Source organism: Aspergillus fijiensis, assembly GCF_003184825.1.
Source record: "Aspergillus fijiensis CBS 313.89 unplaced genomic scaffold BO72scaffold_27, whole genome shotgun sequence".
In the NCBI taxonomy this organism is placed as follows: Eukaryota; Fungi; Ascomycota; class Eurotiomycetes; order Eurotiales; family Aspergillaceae; genus Aspergillus; species Aspergillus fijiensis.
Genome location: NW_024469003.1, coordinates 51,768 through 79,004, shown reverse-complemented (window position 1 = coordinate 79,004; position 27,237 = coordinate 51,768). Strand labels below are relative to the sequence as shown.

General features: G+C 53.0%; 8 protein-coding genes across 8 annotated transcripts; 5 read left to right on the top strand and 3 right to left on the bottom strand.

Annotated features, from left to right (window-relative positions):
- The first annotated feature begins 64 nt into the window (after positions 1 to 64).
- On the top strand, positions 65 to 1,408 carry BO72DRAFT_448602 (deoxyhypusine monooxygenase). The gene is made up of 2 exons (XM_040944825.1): positions 65 to 700; positions 789 to 1,408. The coding sequence occupies exons 1-2, from the start codon at positions 210 to 212 to the stop codon at positions 1,312 to 1,314; spliced, it is 1,017 nt and encodes a 338-aa protein (XP_040800641.1). The 5' UTR covers positions 65 to 209; the 3' UTR covers positions 1,315 to 1,408.
- BO72DRAFT_124526 (DNA-directed RNA polymerase I core subunit RPA12) lies at positions 1,168 to 2,022 on the bottom strand. Its single transcript, XM_040939042.1, has 3 exons — positions 1,809 to 2,022; positions 1,505 to 1,736; positions 1,168 to 1,443 (listed from the first exon to the last, which is right to left on the bottom strand). The coding sequence occupies exons 1-3, from the start codon at positions 1,921 to 1,923 to the stop codon at positions 1,425 to 1,427; spliced, it is 366 nt and encodes a 121-aa protein (XP_040800640.1). The 5' UTR covers positions 1,924 to 2,022; the 3' UTR covers positions 1,168 to 1,424.
- Positions 2,023 to 2,155: 133 nt separating this feature from the next.
- On the top strand, positions 2,156 to 8,168 carry BO72DRAFT_528244 (putative sister chromatid cohesion protein Mis4). Its single transcript, XM_040950167.1, has 5 exons — positions 2,156 to 2,467; positions 2,533 to 2,722; positions 2,776 to 2,912; positions 2,970 to 4,983; positions 5,040 to 8,168. The coding sequence occupies exons 1-5, from the start codon at positions 2,305 to 2,307 to the stop codon at positions 7,855 to 7,857; spliced, it is 5,322 nt and encodes a 1,773-aa protein (XP_040800639.1). The 5' UTR covers positions 2,156 to 2,304; the 3' UTR covers positions 7,858 to 8,168.
- A 332-nt stretch (positions 8,169 to 8,500) lies between these two features.
- On the top strand, positions 8,501 to 11,046 carry BO72DRAFT_448599 (putative NADH-ubiquinone oxidoreductase 64 kDa subunit). The gene is made up of 4 exons (XM_040944824.1): positions 8,501 to 9,479; positions 9,548 to 9,888; positions 9,948 to 10,098; positions 10,149 to 11,046. Exons 1-4 carry the CDS (start codon positions 8,663 to 8,665, stop codon positions 10,895 to 10,897), a joined length of 2,058 nt encoding a protein of 685 aa, XP_040800638.1. The 5' UTR covers positions 8,501 to 8,662; the 3' UTR covers positions 10,898 to 11,046.
- Positions 11,047 to 11,747: 701 nt separating this feature from the next.
- Positions 11,748 to 13,745, top strand: BO72DRAFT_124424 (putative RING finger domain protein). Its single transcript, XM_040939040.1, has 4 exons — positions 11,748 to 11,982; positions 12,084 to 12,646; positions 12,715 to 13,152; positions 13,212 to 13,745. Exons 1-4 carry the CDS (start codon positions 11,872 to 11,874, stop codon positions 13,621 to 13,623), a joined length of 1,524 nt encoding a protein of 507 aa, XP_040800637.1. The 5' UTR covers positions 11,748 to 11,871; the 3' UTR covers positions 13,624 to 13,745.
- Positions 13,746 to 13,886: 141 nt separating this feature from the next.
- On the top strand, positions 13,887 to 15,796 carry BO72DRAFT_124464 (amidohydrolase). The gene is made up of 2 exons (XM_040939041.1): positions 13,887 to 14,280; positions 14,345 to 15,796. Exons 1-2 carry the CDS (start codon positions 14,090 to 14,092, stop codon positions 15,780 to 15,782), a joined length of 1,629 nt encoding a protein of 542 aa, XP_040800636.1. The 5' UTR covers positions 13,887 to 14,089; the 3' UTR covers positions 15,783 to 15,796.
- A 525-nt stretch (positions 15,797 to 16,321) lies between these two features.
- Positions 16,322 to 19,045, bottom strand: trpB (tryptophan synthase TRP5). Its single transcript, XM_040944823.1, has 3 exons — positions 18,670 to 19,045; positions 18,287 to 18,590; positions 16,322 to 18,212 (listed from the first exon to the last, which is right to left on the bottom strand). The coding sequence occupies exons 1-3, from the start codon at positions 18,803 to 18,805 to the stop codon at positions 16,481 to 16,483; spliced, it is 2,172 nt and encodes a 723-aa protein (XP_040800635.1). The 5' UTR covers positions 18,806 to 19,045; the 3' UTR covers positions 16,322 to 16,480.
- Positions 19,046 to 20,143: 1,098 nt separating this feature from the next.
- medA (transcriptional regulator medA) lies at positions 20,144 to 23,431 on the bottom strand (the record flags this gene model as incomplete). Its single annotated transcript, XM_040948658.1, has 4 exons — positions 20,144 to 20,596; positions 20,687 to 22,170; positions 22,273 to 22,438; positions 23,423 to 23,431. The coding sequence occupies 4 exons, from the start codon at positions 23,429 to 23,431 to the stop codon at positions 20,144 to 20,146; spliced, it is 2,112 nt and encodes a 703-aa protein (XP_040800634.1).
- Positions 23,432 to 27,237: the final 3,806 nt, after the last annotated feature.

The window sequence follows — 27,237 nt, the reverse complement described above, 5'->3', positions numbered from 1 at the left end:
GCTTGGAGAGATTTTAAAGCAAAAGACGCCTAGCCCACGGCCCTGGCACCCCGCCCCCCCACCTAAAATTTATTATCGGGTAGTGATAAGATCGAAAAATTGTCCATCTTTCATGGTCGACTATCTCTCTGCCCTCTATTCTCCTTCAACAATACCCCCTCCCCCCTCTTTTCAGCCTTCTCGAATACGTTCTTTAATTCATAATCATCATGTCTTCTGCTGCCAACGATAATCTGGAGGGTGTCGACGAGACCGTCCTCACCTTGCGCAAGGTTCTTACCTCCGAGTCCGAGCCCCTCGCTCGCCGGTTCCGCGCCCTTTTCTCCCTCAAGTACCTCGCTTGCCTGCAACCTCCCACCGAGAAGACGCTGCCTGCTATTCAGGCCATCGCTGCTGGCTTTTCGTCCAAGTCCGCCCTCCTCAAGCATGAGCTTGCCTACTGCCTCGGTCAGACCCGGAACCCCGACGCCGTCTCGTACCTCCAGCAGGTCCTGAAGGACACGGAAGAAGATGCCATGTGTCGTCATGAGGCTGCGGAAGCTCTCGGTGCTCTCGGCTATGAGGACAGTCTGGAGATCTTGAAGTCTCTGAGAGACAATGAGAAGGAGCTCGATGTCATCCGCGAGACGTGCGACATCGCGGTGGATCGCATTATCTGGGAGAATTCCGAGGAGAGAAAGGCCGAGAAGTTGAAGCCTAGGTACGTCTACGCAATTGCGTAGTCTATTCCACAGTCTATCGATTCTTCATAGATGTATTGAGCGCGCTAATCGTTGAGAAACAAATAGTGACTTCACTTCCATCGACCCTGCTCCGCCACTTCCCATGGCTACCGAGCAACCTTCCATTCCCGAATTGGAGAAGACCCTGCTCGACACGAAACTTCCTCTGTTCCAGAGATATCGCGCCATGTTCGCACTGCGCGACCTTGCCTCGCCTCCGGACTTGCCCACGGCCGTCGAGGCTGTCGATGCGCTGGCCAAGGGTCTCAAGGATCCCTCCGCTCTTTTCCGTCACGAGGTCGCTTTCGTCTTTGGCCAACTGTGTCACCCTGCCTCTGTGCCTTGCCTTACGGAGTGCCTGAGCGATCAATCAGAGATGGGTATGGTGCGACACGAAGCCGCGGAAGCCCTTGGCAGCTTGGGCGATGTGGAGGGTGTTGAGGATACATTGAAGAAGTTCTTGAACGATCCGGAGCAGGTGGTTAGAGACAGCATCATCGTGGCGCTCGATATGGCGGAATTCGAGAAGAGCGGAGAAGTCGAATACGCCCTGGTGCCAGACTCGGCTGCCCCTGCTGCGGTGTCTGCTTGATTTGATGAATTATGCGAACAATGATATTACGGTGCCGGTAAATAGTTGCTTTCGTGCCTCATAGATGTACAAATAAGGGCCAAAAAAATAGACGTCATGATTTTCGCATTTTAGTTGTTGGTCGTCTCCCTGTAGAAAGTGGTCAATGACCGGGACTATTCAGAATGGGCGAGCAAGGAATTGGGCTTACTTGTAACCACAAACACACGTGTAGAAAACTGTACTTCCTTCGTCGGCGCTGCGCAATTGTACTGTCGTGAAGTACATTTCCTTTCTACCACACTGGGCGCATGTGTGCTGGGCAAGGGCTTCCGTCTTTCTGTCCTCCGCGGTCAAAGTCTGGACGGCAGATCGCTTTGCCCTGAGAGATGAGGGGAAAGCACTGGGCTTGGATTCGGACACGATAGTCTGGGGAATGGTGTCTGATCCACAAGAGAGCTGCGTCAGTATCATGGTATGTTTTATATTTCCTTAACTTGGGGGGACCGTTCTACCTTTGTTCTTAGCTCCGCAAATATCGCAGATCAGAATCTTGCTCGGGTCTCCAATTGAGCCATCCAGCAAGGAGCCACAGTCAGTGCAGAAAACAAGGGATCCGATGGCCGACATATTGGATATAGGTCGAGTATGGGGTTCGAGGTTGTAATTTCTTCGTTAGCCGTATCGATCTGTGAGCCTCCCAACTTTTTTTTCTGCGAGGGAAAGCGGCCCTCCGGAAAGATTTCCACTGCACGGACCACTTTCCAAGGCCAGCAACTACATTAGTCCCGGGCGGTCAGCAGCGGCAGCGGCATGAGAACCGTGCCTGGCATTAATTATTGCATCAGTTTGTATTGCGATCTGTTGAAGTAAACCCATCTTCCTTTTTTTTGGAATGATCCCTCATTTCCTTGACAGATAGCCATGTCTCTGGATAGAGCATGTCTTCCTCCGCTGTTCTAACCCTCCTGTCACACCGACCCCTATTTCCCACTCGGGTATACCGCTGCTATGGCTCAAAATTGGCACCCGGCCGTTCAGGTCGTCATCAATGGCCATCCACAGGCGCAGCCTCTGGGCCCGAATGGGCAAGCTCGGGCTTGGAATAGGCCTCTGTATGTGAACGAAGCTCTGCAGTATTCTCCTATGTCTAGCGCGCCGATATTTGGGTTAGGTCAGTGTGATATAGCATCTGAGCGACAAAGGAGTTCAAACTGATAGTTACCCGTCTCTCCTTAGACTGCATCCTACGTCCTGACGTTGGGCGACCCCCTAGTACCACCTCTATAAATCATATTGTTCAGTCTGGTCGTACTGCTCTGAGCGACCTGAACAACGAGATCCGATCGGGACGCGATGAGTCGAGCCGCCTGGAGACATCTCGGGAGTACCTGCAGCAATTGTTGGATGGTGACCAGCTAACGGAATTGTGAGATGAAATGACCCTTGGTATACACAACAAAGACTCACTGGACTTCATAGCAAATTCAAACTACCACCTGGCATTGGAAATGTTCAGCCCTCACCATCAACTACCGTTCCGGACCATGTTTCCAGCAACAACAAGCTTAGTCCCTTTGCCCAAATGATGCTGGACGCCACGGACATTGCATTCAGATGTATGGAGCTCAAGCATATACTCAATCGCAATACGCGCTCGTACTGACAGTCATCAGATCCAACCTCGGACGACATGAAGGTCTCGCAGAAGCCTACGTCCCGGAAAGAAAAGACACCTCTCACAAATAAAACAACCCCTCCTCCCCAGAATTGGCAGCTTTCTCAAGCCACTCAGCTCTCGGTAGTCATTCCCGTGAAACCGCTGCCACCTCATACCGACAATCATACTGCCTCAAAGAGGCGCAAACTCAATGCAGATGGGGGTGATAATATTGGATCAATCCGGTTGAAGGACCAGAAAGAAGAGGCGGATGCGGCTCTTGTCAAGCTCCAGGATCTGTTCCAGGAGATATTTGAGGCAGAGGATCAGCTTGATCCGGGGACATTGTCAGAGGGGACTACTGAGCAGTCCAACTCGATGTTCGTCGCAGCTCACGCGCTGGACGTGAACGGGCTAGTTCTGTCCTCAGATACTCATACGCGGCTGCATAAGGCTATTAAGAAGGTCATTAGCTTCAATCGGCTTCAGGATATTCCTTCAGAATATCTGAACAGGGCCCAGAAGCTCTGCGAAAAGCCCATCATTGCTGCGCAATCGCTTGATTTGAGACTAGACGATCCGTCAAGTGAGTCAGACACTCAGGACTTTCTTAGAAAGCTGGATGATATGTACAATGCATTGTCCGCGGTGGGAACTTTGCTGCAGACCATGTCTGGTTCTCAAACGGAGCGGGAATTATGCCCAGAAGACCTAATCGAAGCAATCCCCAACGTCTTCAATCAGCTTTTCGATCACTGCGTTATTCCTGCCGTTCAAGCACGTCCTGGGGGCAAAGATGCGAAGTACTTTGAATTCTTTTCATCGCAGAAACGGGTGCTCAGCGCGCTCATTCAACACAGCAAGAAAGTCCTTGCCCTTTTCGCCAATTTCCTCGCTCGCATTGAAGTGTCGGAAGGGACAGTCAATGCAGCGGAGTACTTCGCAGCCAAACTGATCTTCGTGGAAAATGCTCATACTGAAAAAGACTCCACTGTCGGCTATCAGAAGTATGAGTCGGTTAGGCGGGGAGCAATGGACGTTCTGGCAAAGATATTCTCGAAGTATCCTGCCCAGCGGCCGTATATTCTAGACGAGATATTGGTTTCTCTAGAGAAACTCCCTTCCACGCGACAGAGTGCCAGGCAGTTCAAGCTTGCAGATGGCAAGAATATTCAGCTTCTCACTGCATTGGTGATGCAGCTGGTGCAAACGACCGCTTTAGACGTTCCCAGCTCCAAGTCTTCCAGGATGAAGCGGAAGCTGCCAGGGTCGACTGATAACGACGAGGACGAGGACGAAGACGAGGAGCGTTCAGGAGGCGGTCAGGAAGATGATGATCAGGATTCGGATGTGTCTCTGGAGCGTCTAGCAACGAAAGTCAATCGCTTATATGATAACGCCGTCCGAAGTGCTCAATATATCGTGAAATTTATCGTACAACGGGCAATGACTTCTACCAAGACTGGGGACCAACCATATCGGAATATCTTCGACCTTTTCACTGAGGACTTGATTAGCGTTCTGGGCTCTACAGATTGGCCGGCTGCGGAACTCCTTCTCCGAATTATGGCTTCTCATATGGTTGGCATCGCTGACCTTGATAAGAGCTCCGCGACCGCCAAGAGCATGGCGCTTGAGCTTCTGGGTTGGATGGGCTCTGCAATTTCTGACCTAATAGCGACTGCTCAGCATTTGCTTCCAGCTATGGAAGAAGCGGATAGTGGCCTCACCGATGATTTGAGGCAGATGTTCGAGGACTATTCGAATCGCGCTTTACACCCGCAGGATCTCGTCGTGGCCGAGGGTCCTTATCGGATGACTCTTGAATATCTTATCCAGGACCGCAGCTCAGACAATTGGCAGCTCACAAGTGCTCGGGGATACTATTTGGCGCAATGGGCCAAAACCTTTTGTTCAGTATACTACAACTCGGAAGATAAAGATGATCCCGCAAATGATGATCCAAATGAAGGTCTGGTGGAACTCCTAATGAGGTCGATGTCTGACCCGCGGTGGCTCGAAACTCATCGGTGAGGGACTCATAAAAGGCACGCATTTGACGAGGGCGTATCGCTGACTTTCCTAGACACTTTGACAACATTCCTACAGCACATGGTCGATTTGCTTACATGATGACAGTCTTGAATTCGGGATTCTGTAAGGCATTCGACACAATTTTGAAAGTTCTACTCAATTCGATCGCCAGTGATCAGGCTAAGGTCCGAAGTCGCAGTCTGAAGAGTGTTATCTACATGCTTGAAAAGGACCCCAGTCTTCTCGACAGAGATACCTCAGTCATGCGTGTGATTCTGCGCTGTACGACAGACGCATCTCCGATGGTGCGCGATTCTGCATTGTCTTTGATCGCCAAATGCATGGTCCTGAAGCCGAAGCTTGAGGAAGAAGGCTGCCGGAGCATTCTGGCCTGTGCTGCCGATCCGACTGCAGGTGTGCGAAAGCGCTGCATCGGTCTGCTGAAGGACGTCTATCTGAAGACATCGCGCATTGAGTTGAAGCTAGCTATTGTGGACAGCTTCTTGCAGCGGACATGTGATCATGAAGAAAGCGTTGCCACCTTGGCTCGCCAGACATTTGAGGAGATATGGCTTGCGCCCTTCCATGACCTGATAGACTCTGCGCAAGACAACTCCATGCTCAAGGTGGGTCTTGGTGAGCGCGTCACTCTGATCGTTGATCTTGTTCAACGCAGCGACACCGCGCTTGAAACCTTGGGTAATTGTCTGAGGAAGATCATGGCCGACACTTCAAAGTCTGCACCTCTTAATTTCAAGGTGTGTAAAGCCATGGTCTCTACCATGTTCGAACGACTTGTCGAAGACAATGAATCTGGCAAAGACTTTCAGCAGGCGCTGCTGCAGACAATCACCGTGTTCGCGAAAGCCAATGCGAAGCTGTTCCGTCCCGATCAATTGGAGACGCTTCATCCGTACATTGGACATCTGGCTACGGCGGAGGATTTATTCCTATTTCGGTCTGTGGTCGTCATTTATCGTTGTGTGCTGCCGTACCTGTCATCGGCTCATAACACTCTTTTGAAAGAGGTGCAGAACGATCTGTTCAAGAGCGTTGCCAAGCTTGCTCGCTCCGAACTCAACGAGGTTATGGCTTGTCTTTGGACCATCAATGGCGTTTTGAATAATACCGATCGGCTCGTGAAGCTCACGATCTCGGTGCTGAAACCGATACAGCACTACAAGAACATCGACCTCTCGGATAGCACCAACAGGGCAGTGTTGGCTAGAGCTAAGAGCTATATTCGGATCGCTGGCTGCGTTGGAAGGCACTGTGATCTCGAAAAATACGAGCCTCATTTTAGAGCTGCCTTTCCATCTTGGAGCGGAGGATCGGTGGCTGGCTTGATGGTGGACTCCATCATATCATTTGCCCTTCCTAAGCAACCGCTTGAGCTAAGGGTAATGTCGCTGGAGAGTCTGGGATCCGTCTGTCAGTCTTGGCCAGCGCAGTTTGGTCGCGAGGGCCCGAGACACGTCCTCTCGGGCGTCTTCAAGGAAGACAACCCAAGTCTGCAGAACATAGTACTCAGGTCCTTTGCTGATTTCTTTGCAATGCACGAAGGCAAGGCAGAAAAGTCTGTGGTGGCTGCTGCCGAGCTTGCAGAACAAGAGAAAGCAACAAGGTTGGGAGGATCACTCAAAGCCAGCGACAATGATGGCGCTGCGGCATTGATTGCACAGCACTTCCTTCACAACATGCTTAAAGTTGCGCAATCAAGGCAGGATTCGTATGCTTTGACGGCGGTTGAATTGATAGCAAGCATCAACCGTCAAGGTCTAGTGCACCCCAAAGAGTGTGCCGGTGTCCTCGTCTCCTTGGAGACGTCTACAGTACCAGCAATTGCCAAGGTAGCAGCCGATACTCACAGGATGCTTCATCAACAGTACGAATCTATGTTCGAAAGAGAATACATGCGTGCTGTCCAGGAAGCATTTTACTACCAGCGCGATGTTGTGGGAGATCCGAGTGGCGCCTTGAGCCGCCCATACATCGCCAAACTAGCACCGCTTTTTGATATTATCAAGATCAGCAACAGCCGCTACCAGAGGAAGTTCTTGTCCAATCTTTGCTCCAAGGTGGATTTCGAACTCAAAAAGCTCAAGGTCACCGGCGACCCGCCCGAACACCTTTTGCTCGCCCGGTTTGTGGCGCAAAATCTCGCGTTCTTGGATTATGGCCAACTTGTGGAACTCGTGCCGACTATCGGTTGTATGGAACGCATTGTGTCTGCAACGGGAACCGTTGTGGCTCACTCAATTGAGACGGAAATCTTCGTTTCGAAGCCTGAGACGTCGGCCGAAGGTGGGGCAGCGACGACTATGTCCGCGGCGCAGGGTCTAGGAGACATGGCTCCAAAACCAGAGGTCAACCCAGAGACCCTGCGGCTTCTGGCCACGGCTGCCGCATCCCTCGCCATGCTTTGGGAAGCCCGAACATATCTTCGCCGTCTCTACGGAGTTACAGCACATGTCCGTGACAAGGAAGCTAAAGCCGGGTCCAAAGAGCTCAACAAGTCAGCCACCAAGGTGCATGGAATTACCGGCGACAAATTCTGGGACGCGATCGCACGGAACATGAACTCTCTGAGTAGCGAGGAGGCTATGATCGAGAAGTGCCGAGAATTTGCAACCTTACTCGCGATTGACGACGAGTTTAAGGTGGGAGACAACGAAGATGCCGAGGGAGAAGAAGTCACGGACATGGATGATCAGGGAGCTGCATGGGCTTCCACGGGTGTGCAGAGACCCGCGAAGAGAAAGAATTCGACGTCCGGCCACAGTCCGGTGAAACGTCCGCGCGGGCGAAAGAGCGGTTCGGGGAAGAAACGAGCCAGCACTGAACCGGGAGAAGAACAAGAATGGCATTGAACATCAACAAACGAAGCCGAAGGCCCGTTGATCGGGTCGGTTTTGATGGAGGAAGTGTAACTGGGCTGTTTAATAGTCGAAAGGTTGCATGCATATGGGACCCGGACCGGCGTTAATGGGGAGGAGACTTTGCTTTGGCTTGGTAACTGAGCGCTACTGATGAACTTTCATACTTATTCCCATATTCCTAAACCAGAGAGGAGCATGCTTACTGGTTTCTTTTGTTGTTATCTATACATGAGTACTACTATCTTCATTGAATCTCGGAAGGGTGGGTTACCTCCACATTTCTTGGGTCGATGGTTTCTAGCTTGCGGTGGAGGAGGTTGGACTGCCGAGATATAGATAGATTACTTTTAGCTCGTGCTATCAACATGTTCAAGAGCTACTTGCAACTGTTGGTGAAGATTAGTTTGTAGTGAGTGCGCTTTAGACTAGCACCTGCTATTCAAGTTCTTCCATGAATCCATAGTGCTCGCTCATACTGAGTGGATGCCAAGCCGGGCCCTGCAGGCCGAGTGGGCCTCAGTCCTTCCAGTTAGCGGGCTTGGCTCCCAATGACGTCGCCTGCCACTCACTCACTCCCTCCGATTTTCGCGTGTCTCTTGCTGTTCTGTTCATTCTTCCCACTCTTCCTCACTTACGCTCGGTGGTGCAACTTCCGTCATTGCGTGTATTCACTCGTTCTCTTGGTGAATTTCTGTCTATTCTATCTTTGATCCCCATTGCGGGTGGTAATATTTAGCCCAGCCCTTCAAATTCGGCTGTTCTTCCTTGTCCTGTTTTTCTCCCCCCTACCGCTTCCATGAGCGCAGCTTTGCTCCGGCGTCGTCCGGACACGTCTTCGCTGCGGAGAATCGGCCTTCTCTCTCGTCGTTACAATTCCTCAAAGCGCTCGGCACCAATTGGCTTGGTAACAGCCCGAGCCCGATCATCTCTTCTAAAGCCTACCGCTCAATGTCTGTCGTCGCGGACGTTCTTCAACCCCCGGTATTCGGCCCGGCATAAGTCCACCACAACAGAGGCCGCGGAGGTCGTGCAGAGATCCTCCATCCGCAATGTCTTGTTCAAGTCGTTCGCATACTGTGGTTTCTTCATTGTTATGAGCGGTGCGGCAGTGGTGGCTTTCTTCATCTACGATGCGACCACTTACCGCGAGAACTCCAGCGCCTCGGATGTCCCGGTCTCGGAATTGGCCCTGAATCCCCGACGGGGCGGCCCTAAGAATCTGCCCATTGCCGAGGTCTTAATCAGTGACAATGACTCGGACGACCGCTTGGCAAACCAAGACAAGCCTAGGTTGGTGGTGTTGGGAACGGGCTGGGGAAGCATTGCGCTGCTGAAGCACCTCAACCCGGGTGACTACCATGTTACGGTCGTGTCTCCCACCAATTATTTTTTGTTCACACCTATGCTACCGTCCGCAACGGTGGGTACGCTCGGTTTGAGGTCCCTCGTGGAGCCTGTCCGTCGCATTGTGCAGCGGATCAATGGCCATTTCCTGAAGGGACAGGCTGAAGATGTGGAGTTCTCTGAGAAGTTGGTCGAGGTGTCTCAGGTTGATGCCAGTGGCAAGGAGCAGAGGTTCTACCTTCCCTATGATAAACTGGTTATTGGAGTCGGTATGTTTCCGTTCGACTTGTTTTTGTGGTTGATTGCACAGACTGATGTTGACGTTCCCAATCCGCAGGCTGCGTGACCAACCCCCATGGTGTCAAGGGCCTCGAGAACTGTCACTTCCTGAAGACGATCGACGATGCTCGCAAGATCAAGAACCAAGTTCTGGAGAATATGGAACTGGCCTGTCTCCCGACTACTAGTGACGAAGAGCGCAGGCGTCTCTTGTCGTTCGTTGTCTGTGGTGGTGGCCCGACAGGCGTGGAGTTTGCTGCTGAACTGTTCGATCTTTTGAACGAGGATCTCCTCCACTCCTTCCCCAAGGTTTTGCGGAATGAGATCTCCGTGCACATTATTCAGAGCCGGAGCCATATCCTCAACACCTATGATGAGGCACTGTCCAAATACGCCGAGGTGAGTTCGTGCGCTCGACAATCGAACCATTGAACTTCTTGTGCTAATCACCTACATAGGCTCGCTTCGCTCGCGATTCCGTGGACATCCTGACCAATGCTCGAGTCAAGGAAGTTCGCGACGGCAAAGTCCTCTTCACCCAGACTGAAGATGGCAAGGTCGTGACCAAGGAGATCCCTATGGGCTTCTGTCTCTGGTCGACTGGTGTCTGTAAGTATCTCTTTAGTCCCTTGTCTACGAATGTTGGGCTAATGGCATAGCCCGCGCTCCTCTTTGCAAGCGGCTCTCTGACCGACTTGAATCCCAAAACAACAAACATGCCCTGGAAACTGACTCGCACCTACGCCTGATTGGGGCACCCTTGGGCGACGTCTACGCCATTGGCGACTGCAGCACGGTGCAGAACAATATTGCCGAGCACATTGTCTCCTTCCTCCGTACCATTGCGTGGGAGAAGGGCAAGGACCCGCAAAAGTTGCATCTGACCTTCCGCGAGTGGAAGGAGGTCGCCAGCCGCGTAAAGAAGCGCTTTCCCCAGGCCTCGAACCACCTCCGCCGTCTCGACAAACTCTTTGAACAATATGACAAGGATCACTCTGGAACTCTCGAATTCGGAGAACTGTCCGAGCTCCTGCACCAGATTGACAACAAGCTCACCTCTCTCCCGGCCACGGCGCAGCGCGCCAACCAGCAGGGCGAGTACCTCGGCCGGAAATTGACCAAGATCGCGGCTGCGTTGCCGGGCATGCAGGCCAACCAGATCGACTACGGAGATCTAGACGAGGCGGTATACAAGGCCTTCAAGTACAAGCATCTGGGCAGTTTGGCGTACATCAGTAATGCGGCGGTGTTTGACTTTGGAGGGCTGAACTTTAGCGGAGGCGTGTTGGCGATGTATCTGTGGCGGAGTGTGTACTTTGCTGAGAGTGTGAGCTTCCGGACCAGATGTATGCTGGCCATGGACTGGGCGAAGAGGGCGCTCTTTGGAAGAGATTTGATGAGTTTCTAGTTCTCTGTTGACTGTTATTGAGTTGATTTTCGACCCGTCCACCCATTGTTAGAGGGGAAAGGGTCGACATGCAGATAGATATCTATGGACGACGACCTTAATTCTTTAGCTTCGCAGTGGATATTAGTTATATGCAATGACTTAATGACCACTGATTCCATTATCTTATGACCAGGCTAAGGCCAAAGACAGGCCCAAACAGGCCCAAACAGGCCCAAACAGGCCCAAACCGTGTAGAAGTCTTGTTGTTGCGTTGTGGTGGTGAATGATGCTTAGAAAGAAATTCGACTGCGCCACGGGCTGAGGGGCTAACGTCATTATTCATTTACTCCTTCCCGACTGTTCCCTCTTCTTCTACTCTGTACTCATACTTTAATTGTTTAGCTTCTTCCTCTCTTTCTTTCCCACCCCCCCCCCCCCCCCCACTTCACCTCTTTTATCCTCCCCTTCTTATTATTTGTTGTTTATCCAGACCTCTGTGTACTTTTACTTTTGACTCGGTTACGCATTACCCATACTTTTCACAGGCACCCACAGGCACCCATTGTTTGCGCGGTTAATCTGAGCGTCCATCGCTCTTGCTCCTCCTACTGTTTGTCTGCCGTCATCATCGACACTTCCATGTATCTCTAGATCGAGCTTTCGCTGCCCTACCACCCTTCCAGGCTGTGCTTGCAACAAGTCAAAGGACGGACAGACGGACAGACGGACAGACAAATAAACCATGACTGAGGTTGCATGACTGGATTTTGGTTGCCAGAGAATCAAGCAAACACGAGCTAATTTCCAGATCGCTGTTCCCCGCCAAACGCCCGTTTGCTGGTCCGAATCTGGATTGCGACCACCGATAGATTGATCGGATCTCCTCTTGCTCCTCTCCTTCCCCTCTCCCCTGACTCCTCTCTCATTCTATCCCTCCTCGACGCTCACCCCTTCGCGCTTCATTTTGAGTCTCTTGGTTCGGCCTCGTCATCATGGCCGACGCCGCCGGAGACCGTGTCATGTGTCATGCTTGCGGCGGCGTCTGGCCGCGCAGCGAGCACGGCCTGATTTGTCCGCAATGCCAGTCGGACTTTACCGAGATTGTACGCTTATACCCGACTCATTCTCTCCCCATCTGACCTATCTACTACTCATACTACGTGTGCTGCATCAAATTCTAAATTAATCGGTCAACCGGTCGCAGGTCGAAATCCCTCCCGACCCCGATGAAGAACCGCCTTCTATTTCCGACCGTCCCGACTCTGCCTCTTCTCCCCGGTCTGCCGGCTCTCCGCGCAACCCATGGGCTGATCATAACCCCTGGGCTGCTCCCCAAGGGGATCAGGACCGTAACGAGGGTGAACAGCCCTGGGACTCCGGAAGTGGATTCCGGCATCGCACATACCGGTCCCCGGACGGTCGCTTCACTTTCTCCACAACCACCTACACGCATGGCTTTGGCGGGCAGTCCGGGCAGTCCCCGTCCACGCGGAGCACTTCGAACCTCGATCCGATGATGATGGTGCAGAATATGGACAACATCTTCCGGGGCTTGACCAGCAACTACCAACAACGCGAGCGTTCGGCCTCTGTGTCCAGCTCGGGGCAAGCCTCTAGCCAACCTCGGGGACAGGGACAACGTCTGGGCTCCTTTGAATTCAATATTGAAACCGGGAACTCCGCAACGTCCAGCCAGGATGGTGGCTTACATCCTCGAGACGCGGATGGTCCGCAGCCGATTAACAATCCGCTACGGACCTTGAGTGAGTAAGTTGACACTGCGTTCCAGTCAAAAAGGGAAAGGAGTGCGTGGCAGAGTGCTGACTTGACTGCAGTATCCTTGAGTTGTTTCGTGCAGATTTGGGTGCCAACGCCCAAGCGGCTGGAACTGGCGGCGCACGGGTGGTGACAGGGACTAACCCGCTGGCGATGCTGTCGTCGCTGTTGAGTTTCGATCGCCTTGGCGACGCGGTCTATTCACAAGAGGAGCTAGACAGGGTCATCTCTCAGCTGATTGATCAGACTGCCAACCGTGGCGCACCTCCTCCAGCTCCTGCCAATGCTATTCGATCCTTGCCGAAGAAGAAGGTTGACACGGAAATGTTGGGCCATGAAGGCCGAGCTGAATGTTCGATTTGCATGGATGCTGTGGAGCTCGGAGCCGAAGTGACGGTGCTTCCTTGCAAGCATTGGTTTCATTATAACTGCATCGAGCTTTGGTTGAACCAACATAACACTTGTCCTCATTGCCGACGGGGTATAGATTCCCCTCAGTGAGTCATCCGCATTATCTGGTGGTTTTTGAACTGGTGCTAATAGTGTGTGTGTATAGGACTCAAGGAACAAGCGATAACCCGGTGGTAATTGCCGATAGTCCTGAGCCTGTTTCGCGACGCACAAGCAGTGCCGAGGCCAACCCCGGTAGATCGATACAGCCGCCCCCAGGCGCTTGGCCTGAACAATCACCCTCCTCGTGGAGCTCGCGGTCATTCTCATCTTGGTCAGCTGCGTCGCCTGGTCCTAGCTCTGAGGCGCCAGCTCAACGACAGGAGCAGGGACGAGACCAGGGACGAGACCAGGGGCAAGGTCAGGGACATGATCAAGGACATGGTCAGGGCGAAAGCCAGGACCGGAACAATGGACAGGAACAACGACGAGATAGCCGTGGTGAGGGATCTAGCACCGGCTCCGGGTTTACGGGCTGGGTGCGTAACCGATTGGGAGGAGGGGGCAGCAGCAGCTGACTTGGAGAGGAGGGACTTTTGTATAGACTTTGGACGACGACAGCAGCTGGTCAGGAGATTGGGATCCGATGCGACGACTAGCTTTGTTACGTAGTAACGACCTTACCTTGCTTGGCATTGGCATTGGCATTGGCATATTGAGTGCGTAGCCTGTTGCTTCCTTGCTGCCTGATGGATTAATGGCTACTGATTGACAGTCAGTCGATTTGGTTGGTGACTGTTGACTGTTGACTGATGACTGTTGACTAGTGAGTTGACTAATAGTGCGATAAGATTGATTGATTGATCCACTTTCCATCTTATCACTCGCTTCCTTCTCCTTCCCTCGCTCCACCCCACCTTTTAGTCTACTTTGGTTTACTTTGACAGCTGTTGCTTTCCATTTCCTGGTCTTCCACATCTTGCTATATACCTTGCTCTCTTCCTCGTGCCTCATTTCACTTTCATCTTCAGTTCCAATTCCAATATGAAGACTCTCTTCAGGAATGCCACTATTATACCGGGAGTCAATCCTCCCCCCGCAGATTCTCCCACGTGTATGATCATCGAGGATGACCGCATTGTTTACGTCGGCACCGAGACCGATCTTCCCACTGACCCGGTGGATCATGAGGTCGATTTGAATGGCAAGAAAGTCCTACCTGGATTCATCGACGGGTAAAGATCCAAATTCCCAGATTTCCAGATCCCCATAGCCTCAAGCTCAGATCCAGACCCACAGACACATGCACCTGCTGCTGTTCGGCGCCTCTCTCTCCAAGATCGATCTCAGCGACTGCAAGAACCTGGCCGACATCCGCGCGACGATCGCGCGCGCCGCGGCCGAGAACCCCACGGCGGAGCGGCTCTTCTGCCGCGGCTGGATGCACAGCATGACGGACGGCCAGGCGCTGGCCAGCATGATCGACGACCTGGACCCGCGGCCGATCTTCATCGACTCGAAGGACCTGCACTTCGCCTGGCTGAACACGCCCGCGCTGGAGGAGCTGCAGGTGGCCGGCCTCCCGGACCCGGAGGGAGGCACCATCGCCCGCGACGCGACGACGGGCCTCCCGAGCGGCCTGCTGGGCGAAGCGGCGGCGGTGACCTACGTGTGGCCGCACGTGGCGCGCGTGTCGACGGCCGAGGAGAAGCTGGGCTACATCCGCCAGGCGGTGCGGGCCTACAACGCGGCGGGCTACACGGGGATGATCGAGATGGCGACGGACGAGAACGTGTGGGCGACGATGCAGCAGCTGCGGGCGCGCGAGCCCGTCCCCATCCGCCTGGCGGCGCACTGGATCATCACCCCGTCGCCGGACGAGGCCGTCGTGCTGCGCCAGGTCGACCGCGCCATCGCCCTGCACCGCGAGTACAACCGCACCACGTCGCCGGACTTCCGCATCGCCGGCATCAAGATCATCTGCGACGGCGTCGTCGACGCCTGCACCGCCGCCCTCCTCGAGCCCTACGCCAGCACCGGCACCACCTGCGGCCCGCTCTGGGATCCCACGCTGCTGGCCAAGGTTGTCGCCAAAGCCGACGCCGCCGGCCTCCAGTGCGCCCTGCACGCCATCGGCGACCAGACCGTCCGGCTGGCCATCGACACGCTGGAAGCCTGCACCAGCACCAGCACCAGCAACCGCGGCAGTGGCAGTGGCAGCAAGCGCCACCGAATCGAACACCTCGAACTCACCCACCCTGCCGACAGCGCGCGCCTCGCCCACCTCGGCATCACCGCCTCCATCCAACCCGTGCACGCCGACCCGGCCATCCTGCGCGCCTGGCCCCGCCTCCTCGGCGAAGCCCGCTGCCGCCGCGCCTTCGCCTACGCCGAGTTCCTCCGCCACGGCGCCCCCCTCGCCATCGGCACCGACTCCCCCACCGCCCCGCACGCCCCCCTCCGCAACCTCTACACCGCCACCACCCGCCGCTCCGCCCGCGACCCCGCCCTGGACCTCGTCTTCAACCCCGCCTTCGCCCTGCCGCTGCTCGAGGCCGTCGTCGCTGCCACCGCCGGCTCGGCGTACTCGTGTTTCGACGAGGATCGCACCGGCACGTTGGCCGCCGGTAAGATGGCGGATTTTGTGGTCTTGGATATGGCCTGGGAGGCGGAGGAATTGTTGGAGGCCGAGGTGCTGGAGACTTGGTTTGCCGGGAGGAGGGTTTTTGAACGGTGAGTGGAGTGGGGCGTTAGGGGTTAGGGGTTAGCGGTCGGATATGGGCTGGATATGCTTTGGCTTGTATTGTAAGTTGATCGGGGTTTGGGGAGGGGATATGGTTCTGTGTCTTCGGGTGTGCGGTGGGGGGTGTTTGGGGAATAGGATAGGAGGGTACAGTACCCAGGATACAGTTTCAGTGCTCTCTTGGGTGTCGGGTATTATGTGTGTATAGTATGGTTTGTGGAGGGAGGGGGGGGGGGGGGGGGGGGGGGTATATCCTATGGTGTGTCGAATGACCTGCAGGGTTCAAGCAAGTGAAAACTTGTTCAATTCCTGTTGGTACTGTACAGAACATGGACTGGGATAGAGAGAGGCGCAGAGTACACCACCGGCAGATCGGACTGCGTACTATATACTGTAGACATGCACATATTTGATGAGACGAGCATACTGCTATCCCGCTCCCTGAATCTGCAGCATGTCTACGGCACTGCGTCGCTGACAACTACAGTCACTTCGGCTAGGTAAACCCTATATGCTTTCAACTCTAGTGCCTCAGGAACAAGAAATAAACACGATGCTCTCTCCATTGTGTTTCATTGTGTATAAAAGAGTCAAGGTATATCCTGAATTCTACTCAAAAAAATAACAAATGCACCGAACCGAACTTAAGTCTTTTCCCCGAGAAGCTTAACTTTTTCTTTCTGCCACGAAATCTAAAATCTCAAGTCCCATCCGATCTTAGGACCCAACCGCGGCAACTCATCCGCCACACTCTGCACATCCTTGTCACCTCGGCCGCTGAGGTTGAGGACGATGTTCTCGCCCTTCTGCATGGTCTTGGCCAGCTCCATCGCGCCGAAGACGGCGTGCGACGACTCCAGCGCCGGAATGATACCCTCGTGCTGGGCGAGCGCCCGGAAGCCCGTCAGGGCCTCGGCGTCGGTGGCGGCCACGAACTTGGCGCGGTCGCTGTCCTTCCAGTTGCTGAGCTCGGGGCCGACACCTGGGTAGTCCAAACCGGCGGAGATCGAGTGGGTCTCGGAGATCTGGCCGTGCTTGTCCTGGAGGACGTAGGTGCGGACGCCGTGGAAGACACCCTTGCTGCCGCCGGAGAGGGTGGCCGAGTGGCGGTCCGTGTCCACGCCGTCACCGCCGGCTTCGACGCCCAGCAGCTTGACCGAGGGGTCGTTGGAGAAGGGGTAAAACATACCCACGGCGTTACTGCCACCACCGACGCAGGCGACGACCGCGTCGGGCAGCTTGCCGATGAGCTCCTTCATCTGCTGCTTGGTCTCGTCGCCGATAACCGACTGGAAGGTGCGCACGATCGTGGGGAAGGGGTGGGGGCCGATGGCCGAGCCGATGATGTAATGCGTCGTGTCCAGATCGACGACCCAGGCGCGCAGGGCTTCGTTGACCGCGTCACGGAGGGTGCGGCTGCCGGCGTCGACGGCCACAACGGACGCGCCCAGCAGTCTCATCCGGAACACGTTGAGCGCCTGGCGCCGCACATCCTCGGCACCCATGTAGACCACGCACTGCATGCCGAACTTGGCGCAGACCGTCGCGGTCGCCACGCCGTGCTGACCGGCACCGGTCTCAGCGATGATCTTGGTCTTGCCGAGGCGGCGGGCAAGGAGAATCTGGCCCAGGGCGTTGTTGATCTTGTGGCTACCGGTGTGGTTGAGATCCTCACGCTTCAGCCAGATGTTGGCGCCACCGCAGTGCTCGGTGAGGCGGTTGGCCAGGTGAAGGCTGCTGGGGCGGCCCATGTAGGGGTAGTACGACCGGAACTCCTCCCAGAACTTGGGGTCGTTGCGGGCGATCTCGAAGCCGCGCTCCAACTCGGCCAAGCAGTCCATGAGAGACTCAGGAACATACTGACCGCCGAACTCACCGAAACGAGAGGGGATGGCGGACGGGTCCCCGCTGCCGTTGAGGGCGTCAATCTGGTCGACCAGGCCGGGGCCATCGGGTGTGTCATCGTTGGTGATGACGTCGGTGGGCTGCGAAAGCGCCGGAGGATCCTCCTTCAAGACAGGCTCCAAGACGTGGACCGACCCGGAAACCTGACCTTGAGCATCGCGCTCAAGTCTGCGACCAGTGACGCTGGTCAGGTACTCTTGGGCATGCTTAGCCGCCTGGCCGGCAGGCGCGTCACCCAAGACGGTGATAATCTGGCTTCCGATCACAACACCCTCCGAGATATTCTGCACGGAAAGGAAGTGCTCGCGGGTGCTGACTCCGAATCCGAGCGCGGTGGGCACATTGCCGGACCAAGTGTGGACACGAGACAGGAGATCGGGCAAGTTCGTGCTGAGGGATCCGGTAGCACCGGTGACACCCATGCGGGAAACGACGTAGATGAAGGAATCTGCGATCTTGCAGAGGAGCTTCATACGAGACTCGGAGGTGGCGGGGGCGATGAGGGGGACGTAGGACAAGCTAACGAAGCAGGGGACTATCAGTATGCGTGGGGAAAAAAAAAGAATAAGGCACACCAGTGCAGGACTTCTTACCCATAGCTAGTGCAGAAGTCACGGAAGCGGACGGCCTCCTCTGGGGGCAGATCGACCATGATGAAACCGTTGACCCCAGCGGCCTTGCAGTCCTGGAGCATGCGCTCTTCACCGTACTGCATAAGGGGGTTGTAGTAACCCATCAACAGGACGGGGGCGCGAAGGCCTTTACTTCTGGCGGAACGAATGGTGTCCAACACCCAGGGAATCGTGACACCGTTGGCCAATGCCTGAGTGTTGGCCTTCTGGATGGTCGGGCCGTCTGCGATCGGATCGGTGAAGGGGACGCCCATCTCAATGATGTCTGTGATTGACGCAATGCAAACAATGGTCAGCGGTCCGCAATCGGAGCCAACGGCAAGCGGGGAGCATCAAGCTCTTACCAGCACCACCATTTTCAAGACCCAACAGGATATCAACAGTCTCTTCGATGGTAGGATATCCAGCGGTGAAGTAGGCTACCAAAGCAGCACGCTTCTCCTGCTTGGCGCGAGCGAACGCGTTCTTGATTCCATCCATGGTGTGGGTGTGGTGAGGTGGAGGGGCAAAACGCAAAACGCGGAGAGGGACGGAGGATGGGGGAAGAACGAGTGGCGGTTTGAGGGACCCGGGGAAAAAGGAAGGGTTTAAGGATAGGGTCAGGAGGACAGAGTGAACGGCCCACAATTGAAAGGGGTTCGATTAGGGGAGAGAAAGCAGGCAGGCAGCACGGCCTCGAATGTAAATTTGGAGGGGGAGGGGGAACTTGGAAGGGGCAGGATTGAGTCACTGTCGGCGAGTAAATCAAATCGATCTCCCTCGATTAATTGTCCCGCCAGGTCAGGTGATGTGGCGATAAGATAACACTCGGGTATTGCCACGGTATGGGGCTGGTATGGTATGGTACGCATAGTTACATGTATTACAGGCTCTCTCTCTCTCTCTCTCTCTCTCGCGCGCGCGCGCACGCTATCTTAGCCCATTTCAAGGGATATATAGAATCATTCAGTGATAAGGAAAGCAACAATGAATGCTGTAGAAAAAGTATGCTACAATAATGATAGCTTTAGTGACAATAAGACTCAACCCTCACACCTTAGGTACGTTGATAACGGAACTCTAAAAACTTCTAAGTCATTTCAGGTGCTGGATGACCCCAGAACAGAAGAGCCAAGTAAGACAGAGAGGAAAAGAAAGACGGCAGACAAAAATTACAATGATGAATATTCACACAGACGCCAAAAGCTATGCATATATACTCAGCCTAACCCCATGTGTTGCCCCAGTCCGGGAGACAGCACAAGCCAGGCCAAACAACCATCAAGAAATAAAACCACAGAACACAACCAATTCCACACTTTTTATCCTTCGCCAGTCCGGGGGTTCTGTTACATCAATTCCAAACATTTTTCATCCCAACCCCTGCATAATGAAAGGAATGACAGTGGCGCCATGCTATGCCAGATAGTTGTACAACTCAGAAAGGAGTGAAATCCCAATGCCCAGACTGAATGCAATGTGAAATGAGGAAGAACAAAAGCAGAAGACACCAGATCGTCTATCACGCATAGATCAACAGAAAGATGAAAGGGGGGGGCATCAAGACATTAAGATACTCTAAAGGAGGGACATCAGATCATGGACAGTGATCGTAAGTGAAGTGAGGATCCAAACAAGAGGCATATCCGTAAATCCCAATCCAGGGGTCATGCGCCGGGATTCAACTAAAGGAACGACAAGAAGAGGAAGGAAATCAAAGAATAAATGATAAGAGGAAAACATTGCAGGGAAATAAAATGGTATATCAAGTCCGACTCGAGAAAGAAACGCCATTCAATGCAAATCACAGCCTCTAGAGGTACTGCAGCAGGCAGCAACTCAATGCCCGGGGGGACCTGAGACAGAATAAGGCATATAACTGTAGACGGGCGTGCTGCTCGGAGCTCCACTGGCGAGTGGAGGGCTGAGCATGGAATTCATCTCCCAGGCCCGGGTGCTCGGTGCAGAGACGCCGACCTGGCTCGGCTGTTGACAAGCTGCAGAGTAATAGCTGGGGGCAGTGATGGAGTGGTAGGACTGGCTTATAGCAGGCAGACCATGTCGGATCTCAGAAGGGCCGGTCATTGAAGGGTCTCCATGGTCGGGAGGGGCGGAATATGCAGGAGCAGCCAGTGGAGGTCCATATGCGCTGGGAGCAGCGGTATCGGAAACAGATTGAGGAGATGGGGCAGTGTGAGGTTCCGTGCCGGAGTCTGAGGCAGCCCGGGTGCTCGCATAGGTTGAGCTGATCGGGGTTGTTAATGCTCCGGCGGTCGAAGAATAACTCGCCGACTAGAGATTGGTCTGTTAGCACGCCACATACACATGCACACGCACGCACAAGCATCTTAGACATCAATCACAGAAACTAATGGAGCTTACATATTTGCCAATGATCTTCTTAAGGGCAGGAGTCAGAATCTTCCATGGAAAGACCTTCACATCTTTCTCGATGTTTCTGGGCTTGGGCGCCGGAAACCCCATGATGACCTTGAAGAACTCTTCGCTGTCTGGCCTGGCCTTGGAGACAGTCAGAGGTCGAAAACCTTCAAGATTTCTTCGAATGCGATTCTTCTCCTCAACGGTGAATCGAACCCCGACGAGAGACTCAAGCAGGTAGATCGTATCGACACTGGTGACGAAGCAATCTTCCTTTCCATCCCAAAAGATGCAGCTAATGCAGATACTGTTAGGAGCTCGGTCTTCGAGAGAGACTGGCGCGAAGTCGGCAGAAATCGTACTGCCTCTCTGGGCACGGGTGAACTGGACTAGTCGGCGCTTTGCATCTCGTTCCTCCTTGCACCAGTTCTCCATCATGCTGTCCAAGTCTCCGTTCAGCTTCAAAACAGCTTTTGTGGGATACATGGCATATGGGTTGAAGGCCGGAGTCTGACCCATGCCACTCGATTGCTGCAAGGTCGAGGTGCGAATCAACTGAGGGTTTGCGCCGTAGTGGCCTGACGAATGAGCATTCTGTTGACGGTAACCGTGGCTGGACACATAATGGTTCCGATGATCGCCGCTCACGGAAACGATAGAGGGACTCCAGGTGGATGTCAAAGGTGAATGCGCTCGGATGGAGGGTTGCGACGCGGCTGACATGGTAGAGTACTGGGTCGAGGGCGCTCTAGGCGAAGAGGCCGCTGCGTAAGGGGCGGCAAATCCATTCATCGCAGGCAGAGACTGCAAATAGGGCGAGTACGACGCTGTCGAAGCCGGCGATTGGTCTTTCGGGGGCAGCGATTGGCCAATGACTCGTTTTGGTGCTCTATGAAGGGGATCCTCCGGGTACAACGATGGCCCCCTCTTCCGAGCGTCGTCTGACGGTGGCGGGATGGCACCATGCTCATACGTGTAAACCCCAACTTGAAGGGTCGTAGCCGGGCAATCGTTCGAGTCCATGGAGACTTGCAAAGGAACTGCAAACGAGGGAGAGCAGGTAGAGCTGAATGGGGGCGTCTCGACGGAAAAGCCGTACTGGAAAGAAGAGCCTTGGAATCCAAGAAAGTGCGGGATACATTCACATTTCTTTGCGCCGAAGACGAGATAGAGCGATGCATAAGACGATTCATGGAGATCGAACGGGGACTGGATTTGAACAAAGACTCTTGTTCCTTCGGACCCTCGCTGGGGCGAGTAGGAAACGACCTCCGGCACCGGGCGAGACTCCCCCGTCATCATCGGTGAGCGGCCTTCTTCGTACGAACTGGCATATTCCTGGTTGTCCATATAAGGAACGCAATCCGACATCTGGCTGGTGTGATCGGCCATAGGCGATGGGACAAGTGGGGTGGACGTCACGTATGGTGCCTGACCGTAGGCCGAATATGAGACACCATCGTGTAAAGATCGAGCGGACTCATAATCTATTGGATACTTAGCACACAAGCTGTCTCAGATGATCCAGGGTGAGCGAGACCACAAATCCCTGCCTGAGCCTAGATATTGTGGCCCAAATGAACACTTACCGATCAAAGCCGCCTGTGGGGGCTTCTGGAAAGTAGGCATGGACAAGATGGGGTCAGACTTGGCCAAAAGGCCGTCTGAAAATGTGCCAATGAAGTGGGACTCTTCAGGGTCCGATAAGTCCAACGACTCGTCTAGAATTAACGGCGTTTGCAGCTCCGGATTGAACTGTGAACCGCGATTGTCAGTGGATGATCGTATATGCACAGGACCGTGAGAGACAAGGGAAATACAGGCAAGATCCCAGCGCGGCAACAACAAGTGAATCAGAAATTATGAAACTGGCGAGGATGAGATGTGAAATGAATGAAGCAGAGCGCAGTAATTGGGCAGCGGGCGGGAAATGTCCAACGCACCAAAACACCGTGTGTCTTCGAGTAAGCCAGTTTGAAGGTGTTGCAGAAACTGCAACGGAACAAGACAGCTTAAAGAAGCGAATGACAGCGAATTTATCGTAAAAAACGATAGATTGTCGGAAAGTTGCGAGGTAGCTCTCCGAGACAAAACGAGTGACGACACGAAGTGGCTGTCAGGCTCAGCAAGGAATACACCACGAGAGGCTTCGAATCAGCGATCAGAGTTCAAAGATCAGGTGTGAGACCTTGAAGGCTAGCTGCAGAATATGAACCGGCTTGAGACCACGCTGCCAATGAGTGCTTGAAAGAGCCTATAGGAGAACTATTTCCATCTGGGGGCGATGTATCAACCTTCCAATGCGGTCTGACCTGGCGAACTAATGGTCGATAAGTCGGGGCGGGATGTCTTAAAAGGTAGCGAGTGAAGCTGTGTCAACAGAGCGAGACAGGAGCAAGCTTATTTGTTCGGTTTTCCTAAGACTGAAATGAGACTCCAGAACTTCCTGGGATATGGAAGATCGAATGACGACGATGGGCCACGAACTACTCGGCTGAAGAGTGCGAACTTTCCCAGAGACGAGGATCCGGCCCGTTGCATAGACAAGGACTTACCGGGGTGAGACGAAGATGTTCAGGTTGCGCTTGTGAGGCTTTAAAGGCGACGGGGGAAAGGCTGCGTGTGAATCTCGTGGTCGCTTAAAGCTTGATGGAAGAGACCTACACCATGACACGGTCAACAACAAAACATCCGAAACTTTAGTGGTAAAAGACGCCCCAAGGGAGATGGCAAGCGCACAGAGTCCATCGTAGACCCAGAAATTCTTTTTGGAGATCTTGTGCACCAAAGGCACGACCTTGAAGATGCAAGGAGTCCAAAGGGAAGGGGACACGAAGGAGAGGGGATGCAAGGCACCACAGAGTCAGTGGCGAAGGGAGGGGGACTGGTACCAACCTCAACAGACCAATGAGTCGGGGAAGAGTAGACCCTGTCGACCAAGAGTCTTTGAAATCCAGGTGATTCCTGCTAGTGTGAAATAAGGTAGTGTCTTCAGCCGAGACAAAGATCCACGATGGTGGTGTAAGTCCAGGTCCGGCCTCGTTGAAGGACTAACAGCGACAGAACGATTGGTAGACGAACAGACTCCAGATCCACACCTGAGCAGCACGACGGGGGAGATGAGTGACAAGCCCAATGTGCACCGTAAAATGAGAACGAACTCCTTTTTTCCTTTTGTTTTCTCCTTTTGTTTTCTTGTTTTGGCTTTTCCGGGAGAGGAGGGATAAGGTTGTTGACAGCGAACCGAGGATGATGGTGGTGATAATGAGTTACCAGGTTCGGATCGGTATACCTCCCGCGCAGCAAACGGGAATCGCTCTACAGTCCCAGGGCAATGAAACCGAGGCAGAGGCAAACGCAGGTTGATGCCGTCCGCACGGAACAGGGGACAGGATGCGATGCGTCCGTCACTCCAGATCGAAAATCAAATCAATGAAATGAGCTGGAGATTTTCCCTACGGGAATTTAGACCGCTCAAGTTGAAGGTCGGATTGGTGCGGAGACAAGACCCCCCGGGGGAAGAGAGAAAAACAGAGATAAAACGAGGGTGGTTTGTTTTGTTGTTTTTTCGAAATAATCAGCGAGCGCGTGAGATCGGTCCAGATTAGTTATTAAGGATGTCTCTGATGATGAATCCTATCGGTCCCTGTCGTTGCTTTCCAACAATAAGATTTCCTTCAATCGATCCCGTTCGTTCTTTTTCTCAGTTCTCTGTTTCCTTTGCAGCAAAAAGAAAACAATCTTCCCTTCTTAACCGGTCACCTCCGGGTGTAGCGAACGTCAAAAAAAAATAGGTCGATACCAAACAAAGCGAGTGTGAGGTAAACGTGGGAGAGCGAGTGTAAAAAAGAAACAAAATGATAAAAGAGCAGAGGAAGAGTCTTAATCTGCCATCACAGATCAAATTGACGAAAAGGTGGGGGGTGGGTTTAGGTGGAGAGGGGAGTGGGAGGGTTATGAGGAGAGCGGCGGTAGTAGAAGAAAGACAAGGGCAATAGTAGTCGTAGTAAGTTAGTGGTTGGTTAGTGGTGGTGGTGGTGGTGATGTAGTTAGTGGTAGAATTGGTAGTAGCGGGAGTAGTCCAGTAGATTAAAAAAAGAACAGGGACGAGCGACAGATGGAGTAAACCAAAAAAAGATAGTAAAGAAAAAGTAGTGTAAAAAAAAAAGGGAAAATCCCAAATAAGATGACGGCCGAGTACGAAGATGACGAGAGATATATTACTCTCGTTCTCTCTTGGTCCCAACTTAAGGGCCGAGGAAGTAGGGTAAATGGTAGGCAGGTTGGCAGGTTGTAACTTAGCGGTCGTAAAGAACGAGGGCCCTGGAGGATCGAATGGCCCTTAGTGTGGCGGGGAATGCGCTGATGAGAAGATGGGTAATGATGATAATAGTGACAATAATAATAGTAATAATAGTGATCATAAACACCACCCCAATCACTAACTATCGGACGGATTGATTGCTAAGGTTAGTGTAAGGTACTGACTGGAGTTTATAGAGTAGGAGATATATGACTTTCAGACATTGGGGATGATGAAGTCCGCTTTTTGTCTCCTCTTCCAGTGCTGTTTTTATCATCGGTAGTACCTTGAAATGGAAAGTACTCGGAGAAACTGAGCTGAACCATCATCACTACGCCCTGAGCATATGGGCTGGTTGGCCCATTGTTTTCTCAGGGCTCCATAGTGAAAAAAAGTCCCTGGACTGGTGGTCCCTCCACATCTCAACCGCTAACCGTTCACTCAAGGAGAATGGAAACTAAGGTACGGAGTACCTACCCTAGTACACCCTACCCTACCGGTACCAACCACCAACTACCGTCCCAAACTACGAGAGCAAGAACTATTTTACTAAGCAGCTCATTTCATAACTAACACCAACCACGCAGTAGTTTAGGAAACACGACTATGAGGTGAGGCTTATCATTCCTAAGAGACGCGGTAGAAAGGACATTTCCCGTAGAAAGAAGCAGGAACGTATTTTGGCCTCTTTCACCTGATGCCGGAGGAGAGGGGCCCAAGTGGAGGAAAAGGTGTTCTTGCTGAATTGCCGAAAGAGGGTAAGCTCAGGGCTAAATCCATCCTCCATCATGATTTTTATGACTTTATGATTTCTTTTTGATTAAATAATTTCTGGAAGGACTTAGCACCATCTGGTTAGGACCGGGGTTTCCATTACTAGCATTTAGGTCAGGATTAGTCGGTGGTGAATAAAGCAGGACCCCCCAATTCAGTACCGGGCAGGCTAAGAATCTGGCAAGGGTGTTTTAGCACCAGCAGGCCACCGTTCAAGCGGTCCATGCCGCCATGACCGAGTGGGGCACCCCCGAGGAGCTACTGAGTAGGGAAATCCTTTTACCAAAAAAAAAAAAAAAAAGAAAATAGATAGAAAAGGAAAATTAAAAAGAGAGAAGAGAGAAGTTGGACGGAAAAAAAATTGAGTGTGAAAAAAAGGATAAAAGTGAATAACCGATTACTCATAATAATGCCGACTGGCTGTGGCTACTGCTGCTGCAAGAAAGCATGGTTGACAAGGTGTGGTTGACACCTATTTTTATTCCATCGATGCAACAACTGGCAATCAATCAACTTCACACAGACAATACAGCATGGTAAGGAGGATTCCTAGCTTAACTTAGTACTCCGTACTGCTCACCTGGAATCGGACTCGGAGGTCGGGTCGCTGCAATAGATCCATCCTTCCATACAATACACTTCCTGGTTTCCAATCCGTCATCGTGTGTTCCTATTTGTTGTTCACAAAATTTACGACAGGGCAGCAGCCTTAGGACAATAAGATTGAAGTGATTGTCGATGGCTAGCACCGCCTCCTGGCCTACTAGCAGTTTAGCACCCAGTCAGAATCTGGTACCTAGTGGCCTAGGAACTGTGATTTCCCAGTGACTAGCAGAAACCAGGCATGAGGGAGTGGAACGAAGTAGTACAGATGTACCAGTAAAAGAGTTTGATCGAACCTTTTTGCATTCGCATTACAGTTCCTCGTTGTTATTACTGGCTATAGAAGAACTGTCAAGAAAGCCAGGACACAACCGCACTGCCTGCACCACTGCAGTCATTGTTTGGTGCTTCTTCGGGCTTCTATCCAGACTATTGGGTCGCTGGTGACTCTTTCTCCACGATGCTCATAGTCAGAAAAGGGTTCCATCCTCGTGGCCTAGGAAAAGGTCTGCTGCTGCTGCTTATCTAATGTATGTGTCAGGTAGTTACTAGTTGAACATGATCATCTCCTGACCTTATCTCATTCACCATGATTGCCATGATATCAACTTTACGGATTAACTCGCCGGCAATGGCCCACTTGGAAGCTCCTTTCGATTCCGCAGTACCGTCGGGAGCGAATTGAACTTGGACAGAGTCCGAACAGGATACGGGAGGCAGATGGGCAGATGGGCAGATGACCTAATGGCCACCATCCAAAGTCAACTTGGACGGTACTATCAGCTTCGCCAAGGCCCTGTTCTGGTGCAGGGCATGCGACCGATCGTGAGGTTCGTGAAGTGTAGCATATATTTAGCTCTTCGGGCAAATTGGA

Bases quoted from the DNA above. Each gene is read 5' to 3' on its own strand.
- trpB (XM_040944823.1), bottom strand. From the start codon at position 18,805: ATGGATGGAATCAAGAACGCGTTCGCTCGCGCCAAGCAGGAGAAGCGT. The intron at 18,591-18,669 runs GTAAGAGCTTGA...CGTCAATCACAG, and splicing joins TCTTGAAAATGGTGGTGCTG to ACATCATTGAGATGGGCGTC. The intron at 18,213-18,286 runs GTAAGAAGTCCT...CTGCTTCGTTAG, and splicing joins GACTTCTGCACTAGCTATGG to CTTGTCCTACGTCCCCCTCA.
- BO72DRAFT_124464 (XM_040939041.1), top strand. From the start codon at position 14,090: ATGAAGACTCTCTTCAGGAATGCCACTATTATACCGGGAGTCAATCCT. The intron at 14,281-14,344 runs GTAAAGATCCAA...CCAGACCCACAG, and splicing joins CTACCTGGATTCATCGACGG to ACACATGCACCTGCTGCTGT.
- BO72DRAFT_528244 (XM_040950167.1), top strand. From the start codon at position 2,305: ATGGCTCAAAATTGGCACCCGGCCGTTCAGGTCGTCATCAATGGCCAT. The intron at 2,468-2,532 runs GTCAGTGTGATA...GTCTCTCCTTAG, and splicing joins CGCGCCGATATTTGGGTTAG to ACTGCATCCTACGTCCTGAC. The intron at 4,984-5,039 runs GTGAGGGACTCA...TGACTTTCCTAG, and splicing joins CGGTGGCTCGAAACTCATCG to ACACTTTGACAACATTCCTA.
- BO72DRAFT_124526 (XM_040939042.1), bottom strand. From the start codon at position 1,923: ATGTCGGCCATCGGATCCCTTGTTTTCTGCACTGACTGTGGCTCCTTG. The intron at 1,737-1,808 runs GTAGAACGGTCC...CTTGTGGATCAG, and splicing joins TTGCGGAGCTAAGAACAAAG to ACACCATTCCCCAGACTATC.
- BO72DRAFT_448602 (XM_040944825.1), top strand. From the start codon at position 210: ATGTCTTCTGCTGCCAACGATAATCTGGAGGGTGTCGACGAGACCGTC. The intron at 701-788 runs GTACGTCTACGC...AGAAACAAATAG, and splicing joins GCCGAGAAGTTGAAGCCTAG to TGACTTCACTTCCATCGACC.
- BO72DRAFT_124424 (XM_040939040.1), top strand. From the start codon at position 11,872: ATGGCCGACGCCGCCGGAGACCGTGTCATGTGTCATGCTTGCGGCGGC. The intron at 11,983-12,083 runs GTACGCTTATAC...AACCGGTCGCAG, and splicing joins AGTCGGACTTTACCGAGATT to GTCGAAATCCCTCCCGACCC. The intron at 12,647-12,714 runs GTAAGTTGACAC...ACTTGACTGCAG, and splicing joins CCGCTACGGACCTTGAGTGA to TATCCTTGAGTTGTTTCGTG.
- BO72DRAFT_448599 (XM_040944824.1), top strand. From the start codon at position 8,663: ATGAGCGCAGCTTTGCTCCGGCGTCGTCCGGACACGTCTTCGCTGCGG. The intron at 9,480-9,547 runs GTATGTTTCCGT...CCCAATCCGCAG, and splicing joins TAAACTGGTTATTGGAGTCG to GCTGCGTGACCAACCCCCAT. The intron at 10,099-10,148 runs GTAAGTATCTCT...CTAATGGCATAG, and splicing joins TCTCTGGTCGACTGGTGTCT to CCCGCGCTCCTCTTTGCAAG.